This window comes from Centruroides sculpturatus, unplaced genomic scaffold, assembly GCF_000671375.1.
Source record: "Centruroides sculpturatus isolate CEXI.00-Female unplaced genomic scaffold, Cexi_2.0 scaffold157, whole genome shotgun sequence".
Classification (NCBI taxonomy): Eukaryota; Metazoa; Arthropoda; class Arachnida; order Scorpiones; family Buthidae; genus Centruroides; species Centruroides sculpturatus.
Window position 1 is genome coordinate 167,324 of NW_019384522.1, and position 19,711 is coordinate 187,034.

The 19,711-nt window shown below is 24.6% G+C and overlaps 1 protein-coding gene across 1 annotated transcript in view; it reads right to left on the minus strand.

The window, feature by feature from the left end:
• Positions 1-19,711, minus strand: part of LOC111622781 (ryanodine receptor-like) — a 420,607-nt gene that overhangs the window by 164,765 nt on the left and 236,131 nt on the right. The window contains exons 64-70 of the mRNA XM_023365203.1: positions 17,844-17,922; positions 10,976-11,065; positions 10,771-10,893; positions 7,871-7,942; positions 7,732-7,800; positions 2,249-2,338; positions 2,044-2,166 (exon numbers count right to left, since the gene is read on the minus strand). Coding sequence (XP_023220971.1) covers positions 2,044-2,166; positions 2,249-2,338; positions 7,732-7,800; positions 7,871-7,942; positions 10,771-10,893; positions 10,976-11,065; positions 17,844-17,922 — 646 coding nt within the window. The remainder of the gene's footprint in view (positions 1-2,043; positions 2,167-2,248; positions 2,339-7,731; positions 7,801-7,870; positions 7,943-10,770; positions 10,894-10,975; positions 11,066-17,843; positions 17,923-19,711) is intronic.

Here is a 19,711-nt window from a genome sequence, read left to right on the forward strand (position 1 = left end):
AAAAAGATTTTAAATCAAGATTTGTAATGATTATTAATATAAACAACAAATCAAAATGTGTTTTGTACACAGCATAATTTCAAATTCACTAAACAAAAATTTCATATTCATTCATCTATTATACTCTATCATGTATCTATCAACTATCAATTATATGATAAAGTATGATGTATCTTATATTAATTAAATTATCAATAACTGTGAGGCAGATAAATGCTCAGGAATCAAAGTGAAACAATTTAATAAACACAAAAAATTACTACATAAGTATGGAAATGAAAACCCAAAATGTAGTAATACCCTAAATAGTAATAACCCAAAATATAGTAAAATCCTATACTTATGTAGTAATTTTTTGTGTTTATTAAATTGTTTTCACTTTGATCCCTGAGCGTTTGTGCCCATCATTGGTCTGATAAGCCCTCACTATTATCTACCTCACAGTTGTTGATAATTTAATTAATATAATTATATCAAGGGCTAGAAGCAACTTTTGTAATAATTTTGTTATGATGTATCTATACATCATACTTTATCATATATAATTATACCAATAAAAAAATTTTTCTATTAATTTTTTAACTTTATACAAGTAAATATCATGTAAATAGTAATAAATTCACATCCAAAAATTATAAGGAAAAAAAAGAAAGTTCCTTAAAGAAGTTTTAAAGTTTTTTGTATAGTGTTTTATTTATAAACATTTTGATACTGAGAAGAACCATTGTCTACATTACATATAATTCCAATACTTGTTATTATTTAAATACTTGAATATTTCAGCAATTCTATTGTTGAATGTTAAGATTAAAATAATGTTAATAGAATATTATTCTTTAATAAGTAAAATAGCCAGGACAACAATAAAATATAAAAATATTCAGAAAATTAAAATAAACAATAAATATCTTCATATTTTGTTCTTTTTAACACCTCAAGAACAGCAGAGAAAGGTAGAGTCAACCTTTTATTTAAGGCTACTCTTTGGCTTTGATAAGCAAAAACAGTAACAATTTCAGGGCAATGGCACAATTACAAAAATATATTAATTATTAAATAAAGTAGTCAGGAAAACAATAAAATGTAAAATTTATTCTATTATTCTCTGATTTTAAAAATGTTATAGTTGTAAATATAATAAAAAATATTCAAATCAAAAAATCAAATTATTTCAACAAAATTAACAAATTTATTTCCTTTTCAATGTTAATTATTTTTATTAAATTAATATAATGTGTTGTAAAACACTAAATTATGTATAAAAATTTTTTAAATTATTAAAATTGTTTTAAATAGAAGAATTTATATATTTAACAAACTATTAAACTATTCAATTAACACCTTCAGCCCAAAAAATTAATATACAAACTAAAACTGCTTAAAATTGCAAAATTTCATTAGTTTTTTTAAAAATTTGCTTCATTTTTAAAAAATTTTTAAAGAATACACATCATTTTAAGTTGTTTTAAAAATAAATTCTAAGATTTAATACATTTAATAATAAATATCTGAGAAATTCTGTCTGAAAATGTCACAGAAATATTCATTCCAATGTGCTTTTTATATATTCTTAGTAAAATAAGAAAATATATAGTTTAATTTTTTGTCATTGTATAATTACTATTTAATTTTATTTTCTTTGAAATGGTCAGCATTTTGGTCTAGTTTTATTCTTGCTAATTCCAGTTTATGGATAATTTAAAAATGCATTCATCAAAGTATCCTTCAATGTTTTTGGCATGAAAACATAATTTGAGAAATAAATACATCCTGGAAGAAAAGCACCTGAAAGTTTTAGCATATATCTGTAATTGCATAAATGAAGTATATTGTGCAGAATGCAAATATTTTTTCACATCTAACCATAACACTAACCATTTATGCACTGTGTAAAACTAGTTAGTTACATTGCAAAATCTCTTTTAAATTTCTGAAATAATTTTGACTGTAAAAATAAAAAAAATAACTAAAAACAAATATTCTTTCAAAATATATTTTATTTATTGTAAAAGTTTTATCAAAGTAAAAATAAAAGTATCTCACTGTTTTTGGAGAAGTTACTTGAGAAGCTGATGCTCGAGATGAATCAGTTAATTCAATTTTCCACCCCAGAGCTAAAATTGCTTTTAAAGATTCTCTTACAGGCTCTTCATAGCATTCTTTTTCCTAATTCAATTTAAAATATTTAATCTATTATTAATAAAAATAACAAAATTTAATCAATTTAATATTTTTTTGTATAACTTACTCTATCACTTAATAAACTATATGGTTTTAATCGTGGATGAGTTTTCCTTTCGCTACTCCAATAATCACCATAAGACCAACCACTTTCAAACTATAAAAATTTAATAAAATTAAAATTTTATCATCTTTGAATTAATTAAAAATTATGATAGTCTTATAATTTTTTTTCATTAAAAATTACTTAAAAATTAAATTAAATATTCAGCTTATTTAGGTCTGTAAGCAATATCAAAATACAAAGATACAATATCAATATCAAAGATACAAGCAATATCAAAATATCTTTTAATTATATAACATAATATTAAAATTTTACAATTATTATTATTATTATTATTATTATTACTACTATTATTGAAATTTTGAAATTACTATTATTAATTACTATTACTAGTATTAGATATGCTAATTATTACTATTATTAACAGTTCATTATCAGCTAGAATAGTATAATCAAATTTGAAATTATTTAACATTGATCAATAATTTGACTTTGTTTATATATATTTCAATAAATAAGAATAAATAACTTAAATAAGCAGTCAAAATTTGAATTAACATTAACAATTAATTCAGTTAACTGATACATAATTTCTGAATTTGTAAATTAATAAATTTTTAGGTTAAAAAAATGTACTTTCCAAAAGTGAAAACCAGATGTTGAAATATTTCTATAATTAAAATCCTTCATCACAATGACTTTTTGGAGAAATGTTTTATAAGTTTTTAAGATAGCTTAAAAATACAACAACAACGAAAAAGTCATCATGTTTTTAATATTTCATTTTAATAATTAAGTAAAAATATTGATTATTTTTTATTATTTTAAAAGCTCTGTCTCTTTTTTAAATACATTTGCAGTTTTATTCATGCAATTAATGCATAAATTTAAATTTTCTAGAAGTTTTTATTATTAATTTGAAAATAATTATGTTTAACTATATATTCAAAATATTTAAATTAAGAAAACTGGATTTTAATCAGTGAAGATAACAAATTTGTATAAATTTTTAATTTATTATAAATGGTTTTGTTAAACTGATAGATTTATAAATAATCCAAGTGTGTTTACTGTAATAAAAACTTGGATTTCTTAAAATAGTTTTGCTTAGAAATTTGCTTAAGAACTCAAATTCATTTAAAAGCACAGTTCAGTTTTTAAAAAATATCTTTATAATCTTAAAACAAATTAACTAATTCAAATATGCATGTGATGTATCAATAAGACAATCCAGTAATAGCCTTTATTTTTTTCCTATCTCATGATAACTTCATATTGCTAATAACTTTTTTAATAAGTTGTATCTTAAAAAGTATATTGTATTTCTGAAAGTCTCAAAAATGAAACAAAATCTGTTAATTTAAGTACTTTTATCAACTGTATATGCATAACATTAATAAAACAATTTAGATAATATGTTCCATCAGTAAATTAATCTATCAATAACAGTTCATATTTGTTTCTGTATCATATGAGATTTTCATCAATTACTGTTAACTCATTTTATTACTGATGTATGTTCTTACAAATTTATCATCTTTAATTTGAGCCTTTGTTGTATATTTGTAGCACAATTTCTCAACTTCAGTCTATCCATGGATTAATAGTTGGAAAACACTCATCTACTCTATAACTGTTGTGTACCTTGGAGAAATTTTAATCATCATCAAAAACTACAATTGAAAGTACTACTGTAATTTTATACAGATAACCCACACTAGCATATACTCTGCAAAAATTGATAGAACAGAAATAAAATTTTCACATAACTTGCACTATCATAAACCATACACTCCTGAACGATCTATTGAAAACTCAATAGTTACAAGGATACAATTTAGTAGTGATAAAGTATCTGTTTATCCTAATTGATTGTTCTTCTCAACAAAATAAATATCATTTAGCAAATAGCCCTACATAGTGTTCATTTTAGCTTCAAATATTTAAAAATTAGCCAAAAAGAAACAACAACAATTATACTGATTACTCCTGTTTATTATTATTTGAATTATGCACTTCTCAGCTTTTGCTAGAAACATTTATCCAATCTGGAAAAAAGAAAATTTCGAACAGATTTAGGTTCAATTTTTGAAGACTTTTCTTACAATTTTAATACAAAAAAATTTAGAAATCATATTCAGAATAATATGATCATAAATACTCGGCAATTTAAAATTTTTCACTAATGATTTTGGGCACACAGTTGTTGCAGATAAAATAATTGGCATAATATGTAATTTATTTATTTCCAAATTATTTTTATTTTCATTTAAGATTTTGAGATTTTCTCACTTTCTGCTTTCATTATATTTTTTGTTAAGTGGAATTTTTACATCTATGAATTAGGACTCTTTCAGGTCTTTCAATATTAAAACAATATCTTGTTTACTACTGTGATCAAAAATATTGGGAATAGTTCATTTAAAATATGCACATGCAAGAGAGTGCTTTCATTGTATATTTTTTTTTTTTGTCATTTGGTATGACTTTCATTGACATCTAGCAGCAATCTTTATGTCATTGTCTGTTTTTGTTTGCAAATAAATGCTTGTTTTTTTGTGTAAAGAATTTCTGTGCTGGCAATTTTTCAAAATTTCAAAGAATGTGCAATAATTTTGTTTTCACAACAGACTTATTGCTACAAAAATATTGGAATTGTTGCAAAAAAGCTTTGGTGATGATAGTCTATCAAAAACAAAAAGTTTGAGTGATACAAAATGTTCAAGGAAGACAAAGAATGCATCAAAGATGAACCATGCTCTGGTAGACCATCCACTTCAACTGACGAACATATCACATCACTCAAGTCAAAGATTTGGTGCTCAATGATCATTGTTTAACAATTAGGGACACTACTAAACATGTTCCAGTATCATTTGTATCTTGTCAAACAATTTTAAAAGATTATTTGGACTTGTGGTGCATCACTTCTTGAGTCATCCCAAAAATATTGAATTTTTTCAAAAACATGTTCAATGGCCGAAGAAATGTTTTCTCAAGTTAAATCATTCTTACAACACATCATTACAAGTGATAAAACATGGATCTATGCTTTTGACACTGAAACAGCTCAACAATCAAGTGAAGGGCACTCAAAAGATGAAGCAAGACTGAAAAAGACCATGTCAAAGTCAGTCAAAAATTAAGATTGGTTGACAGTTTTCTTAAATTGTTGTGGTGTCATGTATCATAAATTCCTTTTGACTGGCTAAACTGTTAACAAAGAATATTATTTGAGCATTTTTTGTCATTTGCATGAAGCAATTTGAAAATGACCTAATTTGCGACAAGAAAACTTATTGGTTTTGCACGATAATAATGCATCTGCTCACAATGCTCTTGTTGTTCATGAGTTTTTGGCTAAAACTTCAACAAATATTAATTCCTCAATCTGATATGGCACCATGTGATTTTTCCTGTTTCCTTGATTAACAGTTCTACTTTGTGCCACCATTTTGAGTCGATTGATACCATAAAACAAAATTCACTGAATTTTGTTTTATAAAACATAAAACAAAATTCACTAAAACATAAAACATAAAACATAAAACAAAATTCACTAAAGAGGTTTCATAAAAGCAACTTTAAAGTATGTTTCAAGGATTGGAAAAAACATTGCTATAAATGCATTGCAATGGGAGGGGATTACTTTGAAGGAAAAAATAAATTCTGATGAATAAATTAAAATTTTGAACTTTATTAAACCATTCCCAATACTTTTTGATCAGGGGTATTATAGTCCACACTTTTATCTGCAATCATCTCTATATACCAATGTAAGACACATTTTTCATTTTTTAAAACAGGAGATAGAGAGAATTTATAATACAGTGGAAAAGATGTTAACAGGTTATATTTTTTAACCAGTCTTTCATATAGTACCTTAGCTACCTACTTGTGACACCTTTTATACTTGGATGACATGAAAATTTTATATCCAGAAATTATATGTTCAATAATTTCACTCTTAGACTGATAGAGCCGGCATTCATCATCTTTATCATTTCCTAATATATATTTTTGATAATTTCTTGTATTTGCACTTGAATACACAGAGGAAACCTTCAGTTTCACTAAAGAGAAGTCCCTTTGTTAGCCAAACCATTGATGCAACAATGTTAACAAAGTCTCTAATAATTGATGAAGGATACTCTTTGTGCAAAGCCTTACATCTCCATACTTTTGTTTTTTATTCATTTTTTACATTGTTTACTTCAAATTGAGCTTTGCTCAAATTTAGAAGTTTATAATTCTTATCAGCTACAATAATATATTTGAGTAGGTTGGATTCTGAATTTCTAAAGAGTGATCTCAGATTATCATATTACAGCATTAATGTTTTGAATTTATTAATTTGAGCACATCATTTATTATTTATCTTAAGATATATGCTCTTTCAACACTGCCCTTAAATTTACACTTTATTGCTCTTGGTTTTCTGTCTAAGCTATCTAGTGTTTCAGACCATTTTAAAATTTGTCTAGTGTTTCAGACATTGTTGATGCAAATATATTTATTGTGCATATTTTTACTTTTCCAAAACACTCAAAATTTTAAAATATTTCTAACTATTTGTATAATCTTTTTCAAATGATTCTTTTAATTTTGAATGATTGATCTTTGTATCTTGATTTATCTTAGTATTTATGTACTTGGTTGTCTAAGACATTTGATGAATTGGCCATTATTAATTCAAAATTCTTGATTTTATTGATTCTTCCATAAGCCAACCTCATTACAGCACATCATCTAGCCTAAATAGCATTTTAATAACTCTTTGATAATATCTATCAAGCCCATTAACTGATTATTATTTTCTGCAATTAGTTTTAGATAATCCATGTAGAAAAGATGAGATTTTTTTAAGCTTTGCTTTTTCTGTTCTATTCTAAATTCAAATTATAAATTTTTTAGTAGAATAGAAAGTGAATTTATAGAAAGGATAAACCATGAAGGATTCAATGAGTTTCCCTGGTATGACAATGACATCCCTGGTATATCCCTCTTTTAATTTGAATTTTATTGAATCTTGTGCATTGCACTTATAACTGTGTTATCCAAATTTTTATGATGTTTTCTAGCACACCTATCATATTATTGCTTGTACAATATGCCTTTAAAGAGCATATTAATCAATCTTGCAGAACACTATCAAAAACTTTCTTGTAGTCTATAAATGTTGTGCTGTAGTTTCTATATTTTATATAAACTTAGTTTATCATCACAGAGTCAATAATTAGTTGCTCTTTACAACCATGTGATTTTCTAGTACATCCTTTCTGCTCAATAGTTGGGATTGTTACACTCTTAAGTGTTGATATACAAAATTAGTAATCATACCTGTGAAAATCTTTTAGATTGTTGGTAAACATGTAATTGATCTGTAGATTTTGAGAATGCTCAGCATCTCTATATTTATATAATATATATACTGTTTCATCCAATATAAAATATTTAAACCTAATTTCAGGATTTATTATTACTATTATTAAAAAATTCTNTTTCATGGCCCATATATCATGAGTATTTTCTGCTAATCTTTCTGCCATATTCTACATAAAAATATGTAAGATTAAATTTTCTCAAAAAGATAAAATTGAATTGTTTTAAATTTTATCTTACCTGCATTTCTCTGCTCAATGTGAGTGTTGTGAGATCAACAGGTTGGGGATTGTATGAATGGGTTGATTCTCCCTAAAAATCAGATTAAATCATAGAATAAATATAATCATCAATCAAAAATTACCACTTTTAATTCTTTTTGTTAATTCTTTTTGCAAACAATATTTAAAATTATGGCCTTTATATTCTATTAACAATTTAATATTTATGTATACTAAACCTTTAAACTTTTAAATACATACATTATTAGTTGATATATACTGATTTTATTTTTCATTTTTTACAATCTACCTAAATATTACAGAAATCAAGTTCAGTAAAACCATTGTCTAAACAACATTTTCTAAACAACATAAAGTAATAGAAACAAATCATTTGTAATTCACATTATTATTTTAAATTTTATATTATAAAAGAGCTTCTTGTCTTGAAATTTGTTGAAACTAAATCTAAAATACTTTAGTAGAGATTACAGAAACTTATCACACTGTTACTGGTAACATCATTTTAAATTTTCTTTACAAGTCTTTAGAGTTAAGAAAATTAGTTTTTAAGTTTAGTTTTCAGATTCACTTCATATAATGCAGAACCTCAAATAATTGGAGCTCAGATAATTGCAGTCCTACTTTAGTTTAAAGGGAAAAAACTCACAGTTATACCTGCTTGTTTATAAATATTATGTAGTTTATTAATAAATATTTCAAGTCAAAGTTAACTACAAAAAAGTGAACAGAAAATAAAACTATACATGGGAAAAGATTACATGATGATTTGATTACATCTCAAATTAATTAAATAATAAAATTAAAGATTTATTATTTTACACAGAACTTTATTTTGATGACAAATATAATTTAAAAAAGATTTTAAATCAAGATTTGTAATGATTATTAATATAAACAACGAATCAAAATGTGTTTTGTACACAGCATAATTTCAAATTCACTAAACAAAAATTTCATATTCATTCATCTATTATACTCTATCATGTATCTATCAACTATCAATTATATGATAAAGTATGATGTATCTTATATTAATTAAATTATCAATAACTGTGAAGCAGATAAATGCTCAGGAATCAAAGTGAAACAATTTAATAAACACAAAAAATTACTACATAAGTATGGAAATGAAAACCCAAAATGTAGTAATACCCTAAATAGTAATAACCCAAAATATAGTAAAATCCTATACTTATGTAGTAATTTTTTGTGTTTATTAAATTGTTTTCACTTTGATCCCTGAGCGTTTGTGCCCATCATTGGTCTGATAAGCCCTCACTATTATCTACCTCACAGTTGTTGATAATTTAATTAATATAATTATATCAAGGGCTAGAAGCAACTTTTGTAATAATTTTGTTATGATGTATCTATACATCATACTTTATCATATATAATTATACCAATAAAAAAATTTTTCTATTAATTTTTTAACTTTATACAAGTAAATATCATGTAAATAGTAATAAATTCACATCCAAAAATTATAAGGAAAAAAAAGAAAGTTCCTTAAAGAAGTTTTAAAGTTTTTTGTATAGTGTTTTATTTATAAACATTTTGATACTGAGAAGAACCATTGTCTACATTACATATAATTCCAATACTTGTTATTATTTAAATACTTGAATATTTCAGCAATTCTATTGTTGAATGTTAAGATTAAAATAATGTTAATAGAATATTATTCTTTAATAAGTAAAATAGCCAGGACAACAATAAAATATAAAAATATTCAGAAAATTAAAATAAACAATAAATATCTTCATATTTTGTTCTTTTTAACACCTCAAGAACAGCAGAGAAAGGTAGAGTCAACCTTTTATTTAAGGCTACTCTTTGGCTTTGATAAGCAAAAACAGTAACAATTTCAGGGCAATGGCACAATTACAAAAATATATTAATTATTAAATAAAGTAGTCAGGAAAACAATAAAATGTAAAATTTATTCTATTATTCTCTGATTTTAAAAATGTTATAGTTGTAAATATAATAAAAAATATTCAAATCAAAAAATCAAATTATTTCAACAAAATTAACAAATTTATTTCCTTTTCAATGTTAATTATTTTTATTAAATTAATATAATGTGTTGTAAAACACTAAATTATGTATAAAAATTTTTTAAATTATTAAAATTGTTTTAAATAGAAGAATTTATATATTTAACAAACTATTAAACTATTCAATTAACACCTTCAGCCCAAAAAATTAATATACAAACTAAAACTGCTTAAAATTGCAAAATTTCATTAGTTTTTTTAAAAATTTGCTTCATTTTTAAAAAATTTTTAAAGAATACACATCATTTTAAGTTGTTTTAAAAATAAATTCTAAGATTTAATACATTTAATAATAAATATCTGAGAAATTCTGTCTGAAAATGTCACAGAAATATTCATTCCAATGTGCTTTTTATATATTCTTAGTAAAATAAGAAAATATATAGTTTAATTTTTTGTCATTGTATAATTACTATTTAATTTTATTTTCTTTGAAATGGTCAGCATTTTGGTCTAGTTTTATTCTTGCTAATTCCAGTTTATGGATAATTTAAAAATGCATTCATCAAAGTATCCTTCAATGTTTTTGGCATGAAAACATAATTTGAGAAATAAATACATCCTGGAAGAAAAGCACCTGAAAGTTTTAGCATATATCTGTAATTGCATAAATGAAGTATATTGTGCAGAATGCAAATATTTTTTCACATCTAACCATAACACTAACCATTTATGCACTGTGTAAAACTAGTTAGTTACATTGCAAAATCTCTTTTAAATTTCTGAAATAATTTTGACTGTAAAAATAAAAAAAATAACTAAAAACAAATATTCTTTCAAAATATATTTTATTTATTGTAAAAGTTTTATCAAAGTAAAAATAAAAGTATCTCACTGTTTTTGGAGAAGTTACTTGAGAAGCTGATGCTCGAGATGAATCAGTTAATTCAATTTTCCACCCCAGAGCTAAAATTGCTTTTAAAGATTCTCTTACAGGCTCTTCATAGCATTCTTTTTCCTAATTCAATTTAAAATATTTAATCTATTATTAATAAAAATAACAAAATTTAATCAATTTAATATTTTTTTGTATAACTTACTCTATCACTTAATAAACTATATGGTTTTAATCGTGGATGAGTTTTCCTTTCGCTACTCCAATAATCACCATAAGACCAACCACTTTCAAACTATAAAAATTTAATAAAATTAAAATTTTATCATCTTTGAATTAATTAAAAATTATGATAGTCTTATAATTTTTTTTCATTAAAAATTACTTAAAAATTAAATTAAATATTCAGCTTATTTAGGTCTGTAAGCAATATCAAAATACAAAGATACAATATCAATATCAAAGATACAAGCAATATCAAAATATCTTTTAATTATATAACATAATATTAAAATTTTACAATTATTATTATTATTATTATTATTATTACTACTATTATTGAAATTTTGAAATTACTATTATTAATTACTATTACTAGTATTAGATATGCTAATTATTACTATTATTAACAGTTCATTATCAGCTAGAATAGTATAATCAAATTTGAAATTATTTAACATTGATCAATAATTTGACTTTGTTTATATATATTTCAATAAATAAGAATAAATAACTTAAATAAGCAGTCAAAATTTGAATTAACATTAACAATTAATTCAGTTAACTGATACATAATTTCTGAATTTGTAAATTAATAAATTTTTAGGTTAAAAAAATGTACTTTCCAAAAGTGAAAACCAGATGTTGAAATATTTCTATAATTAAAATCCTTCATCACAATGACTTTTTGGAGAAATGTTTTATAAGTTTTTAAGATAGCTTAAAAATACAACAACAACGAAAAAGTCATCATGTTTTTAATATTTCATTTTAATAATTAAGTAAAAATATTGATTATTTTTTATTATTTTAAAAGCTCTGTCTCTTTTTTAAATACATTTGCAGTTTTATTCATGCAATTAATGCATGAATTTAAATTTTCTAGAAGTTTTTATTATTAATTTGAAAATAATTATGTTTAACTATATATTCAAAATATTTAAATTAAGAAAACTGGATTTTAATCAGTGAAGATAACAAATTTGTATAAATTTTTAATTTATTATAAATGGTTTTGTTAAACTGATAGATTTATAAATAATCCAAGTGTGTTTACTGTAATAAAAACTTGGATTTCTTAAAATAGTTTTGCTTAGAAATTTGCTTAAGAACTCAAATTCATTTAAAAGCACAGTTCAGTTTTTAAAAAATATCTTTATAATCTTAAAACAAATTAACTAATTCAAATATGCATGTGATGTATCAATAAGACAATCCAGTAATAGCCTTTATTTTTTTCCTATCTCATGATAACTTCATATTGCTAATAACTTTTTTAATAAGTTGTATCTTAAAAAGTATATTGTATTTCTGAAAGTCTCAAAAATGAAACAAAATCTGTTAATTTAAGTACTTTTATCAACTGTATATGCATAACATTAATAAAACAATTTAGATAATATGTTCCATCAGTAAATTAATCTATCAATAACAGTTCATATTTGTTTCTGTATCATATGAGATTTTCATCAATTACTGTTAACTCATTTTATTACTGATGTATGTTCTTACAAATTTATCATCTTTAATTTGAGCCTTTGTTGTATATTTGTAGCACAATTTCTCAACTTCAGTCTATCCATGGATTAATAGTTGGAAAACACTCATCTACTCTATAACTGTTGTGTACCTTGGAGAAATTTTAATCATCATCAAAAACTACAATTGAAAGTACTACTGTAATTTTATACAGATAACCCACACTAGCATATACTCTGCAAAAATTGATAGAACAGAAATAAAATTTTCACATAACTTGCACTATCATAAACCATACACTCCTGAACGATCTATTGAAAACTCAATAGTTACAAGGATACAATTTAGTAGTGATAAAGTATCTGTTTATCCTAATTGATTGTTCTTCTCAACAAAATAAATATCATTTAGCAAATAGCCCTACATAGTGTTCATTTTAGCTTCAAATATTTAAAAATTAGCCAAAAAGAAACAACAACAATTATACTGATTACTCCTGTTTATTATTATTTGAATTATGCACTTCTCAGCTTTTGCTAGAAACATTTATCCAATCTGGAAAAAAGAAAATTTCGAACAGATTTAGGTTCAATTTTTGAAGACTTTTCTTACAATTTTAATACAAAAAAATTTAGAAATCATATTCAGAATAATATGATCATAAATACTCGGCAATTTAAAATTTTTCACTAATGATTTTGGGCACACAGTTGTTGCAGATAAAATAATTGGCATAATATGTAATTTATTTATTTCCAAATTATTTTTATTTTCATTTAAGATTTTGAGATTTTCTCACTTTCTGCTTTCATTATATTTTTTGTTAAGTGGAATTTTTACATCTATGAATTAGGACTCTTTCAGGTCTTTCAATATTAAAACAATATCTTGTTTACTACTGTGATCAAAAATATTGGGAATAGTTCATTTAAAATATGCACATGCAAGAGAGTGCTTTCATTGTATATTTTTTTTTTTTGTCATTTGGTATGACTTTCATTGACATCTAGCAGCAATCTTTATGTCATTGTCTGTTTTTGTTTGCAAATAAATGCTTGTTTTTTTGTGTAAAGAATTTCTGTGCTGGCAATTTTTCAAAATTTCAAAGAATGTGCAATAATTTTGTTTTCACAACAGACTTATTGCTACAAAAATATTGGAATTGTTGCAAAAAAGCTTTGGTGATGATAGTCTATCAAAAACAAAAAGTTTGAGTGATACAAAATGTTCAAGGAAGACAAAGAATGCATCAAAGATGAACCATGCTCTGGTAGACCATCCACTTCAACTGACGAACATATCACATCACTCAAGTCAAAGATTTGGTGCTCAATGATCATTGTTTAACAATTAGGGACACTACTAAACATGTTCCAGTATCATTTGTATCTTGTCAAACAATTTTAAAAGATTATTTGGACTTGTGGTGCATCACTTCTTGAGTCATCCCAAAAATATTGAATTTTTTCAAAAACATGTTCAATGGCCGAAGAAATGTTTTCTCAAGTTAAATCATTCTTACAACACATCATTACAAGTGATAAAACATGGATCTATGCTTTTGACACTGAAACAGCTCAACAATCAAGTGAAGGGCACTCAAAAGATGAAGCAAGACTGAAAAAGACCATGTCAAAGTCAGTCAAAAATTAAGATTGGTTGACAGTTTTCTTAAATTGTTGTGGTGTCATGTATCATAAATTCCTTTTGACTGGCTAAACTGTTAACAAAGAATATTATTTGAGCATTTTTTGTCATTTGCATGAAGCAATTTGAAAATGACCTAATTTGCGACAAGAAAACTTATTGGTTTTGCACGATAATAATGCATCTGCTCACAATGCTCTTGTTGTTCATGAGTTTTTGGCTAAAACTTCAACAAATATTAATTCCTCAATCTGATATGGCACCATGTGATTTTTCCTGTTTCCTTGATTAACAGTTCTACTTTGTGCCACCATTTTGAGTCGATTGATACCATAAAACAAAATTCACTGAATTTTGTTTTATAAAACATAAAACAAAATTCACTAAAACATAAAACATAAAACATAAAACAAAATTCACTAAAGAGGTTTCATAAAAGCAACTTTAAAGTATGTTTCAAGGATTGGAAAAAACATTGCTATAAATGCATTGCAATGGGAGGGGATTACTTTGAAGGAAAAAATAAATTCTGATGAATAAATTAAAATTTTTAACTTTATTAAACCATTCCCAATACTTTTTGATCAGGGGTATTATAGTCCACACTTTTATCTGCAATCATCTCTATATACCAATGTAAGACACATTTTTCATTTTTTAAAACAGGAGATAGAGAGAATTTATAATACAGTGGAAAAGATGTTAACAGGTTATATTTTTTAACCAGTCTTTCATATAGTACCTTAGCTACCTACTTGTGACACCTTTTATACTTGGATGACATGAAAATTTTATATCCAGAAATTATATGTTCAATAATTTCACTCTTAGACTGATAGAGCCGGCATTCATCATCTTTATCATTTCCTAATATATATTTTTGATAATTTCTTGTATTTGCACTTGAATACACAGAGGAAACCTTCAGTTTCACTAAAGAGAAGTCCCTTTGTTAGCCAAACCATTGATGCAACAATGTTAACAAAGTCTCTAATAATTGATGAAGGATACTCTTTGTGCAAAGCCTTACATCTCCATACTTTTGTTTTTTATTCATTTTTTACATTGTTTACTTCAAATTGAGCTTTGCTCAAATTTAGAAGTTTATAATTCTTATCAGCTACAATAATATATTTGAGTAGGTTGGATTCTGAATTTCTAAAGAGTGATCTCAGATTATCATATTACAGCATTAATGTTTTGAATTTATTAATTTGAGCACATCATTTATTATTTATCTTAAGATATATGCTCTTTCAACACTGCCCTTAAATTTACACTTTATTGCTCTTGGTTTTCTGTCTAAGCTATCTAGTGTTTCAGACCATTTTAAAATTTGTCTAGTGTTTCAGACATTGTTGATGCAAATATATTTATTGTGCATATTTTTACTTTTCCAAAACACTCAAAATTTTAAAATATTTCTAACTATTTGTATAATCTTTTTCAAATGATTCTTTTAATTTTGAATGATTGATCTTTGTATCTTGATTTATCTTAGTATTTATGTACTTGGTTGTCTAAGACATTTGATGAATTGGCCATTATTAATTCAAAATTCTTGATTTTATTGATTCTTCCATAAGCCAACCTCATTACAGCACATCATCTAGCCTAAATAGCATTTTAATAACTCTTTGATAATATCTATCAAGCCCATTAACTGATTATTATTTTCTGCAATTAGTTTTAGATAATCCATGTAGAAAAGATGAGATTTTTTTAAGCTTTGCTTTTTCTGTTCTATTCTAAATTCAAATTATAAATTTTTTAGTAGAATAGAAAGTGAATTTATAGAAAGGATAAACCATGAAGGATTCAATGAGTTTCCCTGGTATGACAATGACATCCCTGGTATATCCCTCTTTTAATTTGAATTTTATTGAATCTTGTGCATTGCACTTATAACTGTGTTATCCAAATTTTTATGATGTTTTCTAGCACACCTATCATATTATTGCTTGTACAATATGCCTTTAAAGAGCATATTAATCAATCTTGCAGAACACTATCAAAAACTTTCTTGTAGTCTATAAATGTTGTGCTGTAGTTTCTATATTTTATATAAACTTAGTTTATCATCACAGAGTCAATAATTAGTTGCTCTTTACAACCATGTGATTTTCTAGTACATCCTTTCTGCTCAATAGTTGGGATTGTTACACTCTTAAGTGTTGATATACAAAATTAGTAATCATACCTGTGAAAATCTTTTAGATTGTTGGTAAACATGTAATTGATCTGTAGATTTTGAGAATGCTCAGCATCTCTATATTTATATAATATATATACTGTTTCATCCAATATAAAATATTTAAACCTAATTTCAGGATTTATTATTACTATTATTAAAAAATTCTATTTTTGATTTTTTATAAAATCTGTTTATTTTATTTAATTTATTTTGATAATTAAAGAATAGTATATAAAACATATATGTAATTTTTAACAATTTCTGGTATAAAATTTGGGAATTCATCAATTTACAATATGTTATGCATTGAGAACCATTAATTTATAGATATAAAATCCAAATAATTTCATTCATTTTCTTAAAAATCAAAACAATTTCTCATAATTATAATCCATGATTCCATTGTATATTTTCAGAAATAAGTTATATTAACTTCAATTCCTGTTTAAATTTATTCTAATAAAGTTTTTGAAAAATAATGATATTTCTAATTTTCTTTTTATCTTTTTTGGACTTTCTTAAAAACACACTAAATTTTTTTTTTAAACCAATGACATCTTTCATTCAGAAATTTTGAAACTAAGTCCTGGTATTCTTTATATTGAAAATATGACACTTTCTATTGTATCTTAGAAAAACAATAAATTCAATATTGTATATCAATATTTGCTAATCAATAAATTTCCCATTAGCATTTAGAAAACTAAAGTCTTAATGTTCTATAATAATCCTAAACTGAAAAAACAAACAATTTGTTATTTGCATTGCTATTAAAAATTAATTGTAAAAAATTGTATTAAAAACAAAGTTGTATTATTAATTTTTAGCTTCTTATTAAACAATTTGTTTATCAATTATAAACCAATTAATGTAACTAACTCACTTTACTATATAAAGGTAATCTTTTACTCATTATAATTATTTCAATATTTATTACAAAATAGTCAAAAATGAATTTATTCACACAAGTTTGAAATAAATTAATCCATATTTTAAACTAAAGTTAATGGATTACATGTTCAGTTTCATTCTTTATTAGTTTGTTCATTTTATAAGCTGATCTAATTTAAAACATCAGGTTCCAAATAAATCAATATTTGTTACAAATATAATTAATAATATCATTTAATGTGTTATACTTTACATTTGTAATAATTAAATTTTTTATTCCTTACAATTTGAAATGTTTAAAAAGTTTGCTTGACACTGAAGATGCCCAAGTTTAGGCCAATAATGTTGCAGATTTTAAATACAGTTTTGGTAATCTTAAATAAATGAAAAAAACTGCTACTTTATTTTATGTCAAAAATATACGTTTATAAATTATGATTACTCCTTTCTTATTTTAGTCCTCATTCATAAAATTTTCTATTTAATAAATGTTTATATAAGTTCAATGAAAAAAATAATGGATGTTAATTATATGTAGAATGTCATATTGAAAGTAAAATAAGAAAATATAATTAACTTTAAAAGTAACATGAGGTAAATTTTATATCTTCAAATTTTAATTAATAGTATTTTATAGAATTACCTTTCTGCTTGCCCAAGCATCATGGTAATGTTCAGAAAATCTATGTACAATATTGTTCAAATCAGCATTAAGCTGAATACTGGAATTAAAAATTTAGTATATTAATATCTTGTTGCATAAAAATTTATATATTTATTATATTTAATAAATTATAAAATTACTTATGTGAACAGAAAAATAATTTACAAATTATAAATTTTTCTTGTAAACTAATTCTAGAATTAAGACTGTTATGTAACATGTTATGTAACTTTAAATAATAATAATAATATTAATAATAACTCTCCCGTGGTCACCACCTGGTCGTGGTGGAAGAGCCCAGTAATTTTACTGAACCATACAGCAATGCAGGCTGGAGCACAAGCTCCTGGCAGGGACACCCATGCCAGTAAGGTCTATGGGGAGAAATGAAGCTAAGAGTGACCACACNCTAGAATAGTATAATCAAATTTGAAATTATTTAACATTGATCAATAATTTGACTTTGTTTATATATATTTCAATAAATAAGAATAAATAACTTAAATAAGCAGTCAAAATTTGAATTAACATTAACAATTAATTCAGTTAACTGATACATAATTTCTGAATTTGTAAATTAATAAATTTTTAGGTTAAAAAAATGTACTTTCCAAAAGTGAAAACCAGATGTTGAAATATTTCTATAATTAAAATCCTTCATCACAATGACTTTTTGGAGAAATGTTTTATAAGTTTTTAAGATAGCTTAAAAATACAACAACAACGAAAAAGTCATCATGTTTTTAATATTTCATTTTAATAATTAAGTAAAAATATTGATTATTTTTTATTATTTTANAAACAAACAACTCAAAAACATTTTCAAGAAAATCAAAACACACACAAAACATGAACATCACAACACACACATTACAGAATACATTGATACACTAAAATAGAAACTCGCAGCCAAAGCACTTAGACTCAAACAATACAAAACATGTACATTACGAAAACAACAAAATACAGTGGGTAATCGGTTAACAAACAGATCGGTTAACAAACAAATCGGATAACAAACACTTTTGCGAAAGATTTTTATGTTCGGACAACGAACATATGATCAAATAACGAACACCTCACAGAATAAACACAAGAAGAAGCGATGTAAAATAATGAATACCGATTGATTTTCTCTTGTCTTCAGGTAACAATTCAAAACATTTCGGAGTGCGGAAGGCGTTGACATCGACGCTTAAGCCGGTTTATACCGATCGGATAGTATTCCTCCGAACTTTGAAACTCTCAATTGTAATTCCAGTCTTTTATTTTTCTGACAAAACAATTATTTTATGTATTCACGAGAATGTCGGGTAGGCACTCGTTAAGTTTTGCGTCTGTTTTTCTTTTCGAAAGGTGAGAGTATAAAAGCAAAGATAGAGAGTGGGCAGAAGATGCCTAATGTTGCTAGGCAGTATGGCACGAACAGGTGTATAGTAGGCCGAAATTCAATCTTACTGTATTTAAGAAAAATACAGTATAATCAAGAAAACTCAAGCAGCTAAAGGAGTAACAAAGATCACATCTGAGATATTAATTTAATTACTTACGAAAAATCCTGAAGAAGAGAGAAAAGCAATCGACATTAGACAGATTCTTTAACCCTTTCAAACGGAAAAATCATGACTATTAAAAATGCAAGACTATGTATGTATGTATTTTTATTATTACATATAAATAAACGTAGTAAGAAAGTAGTATATATTTTTCATTTTGGGGGGTCTCCAGAACGAATTAATTAAATTTCCATTAAAATCTATGGTAAATCGATAATCGGTTAACGAACAATTCGGATAGCGAACAAAGTCTTGGAACGGATTATGTTCGTTAACCGATCACCCACTGTA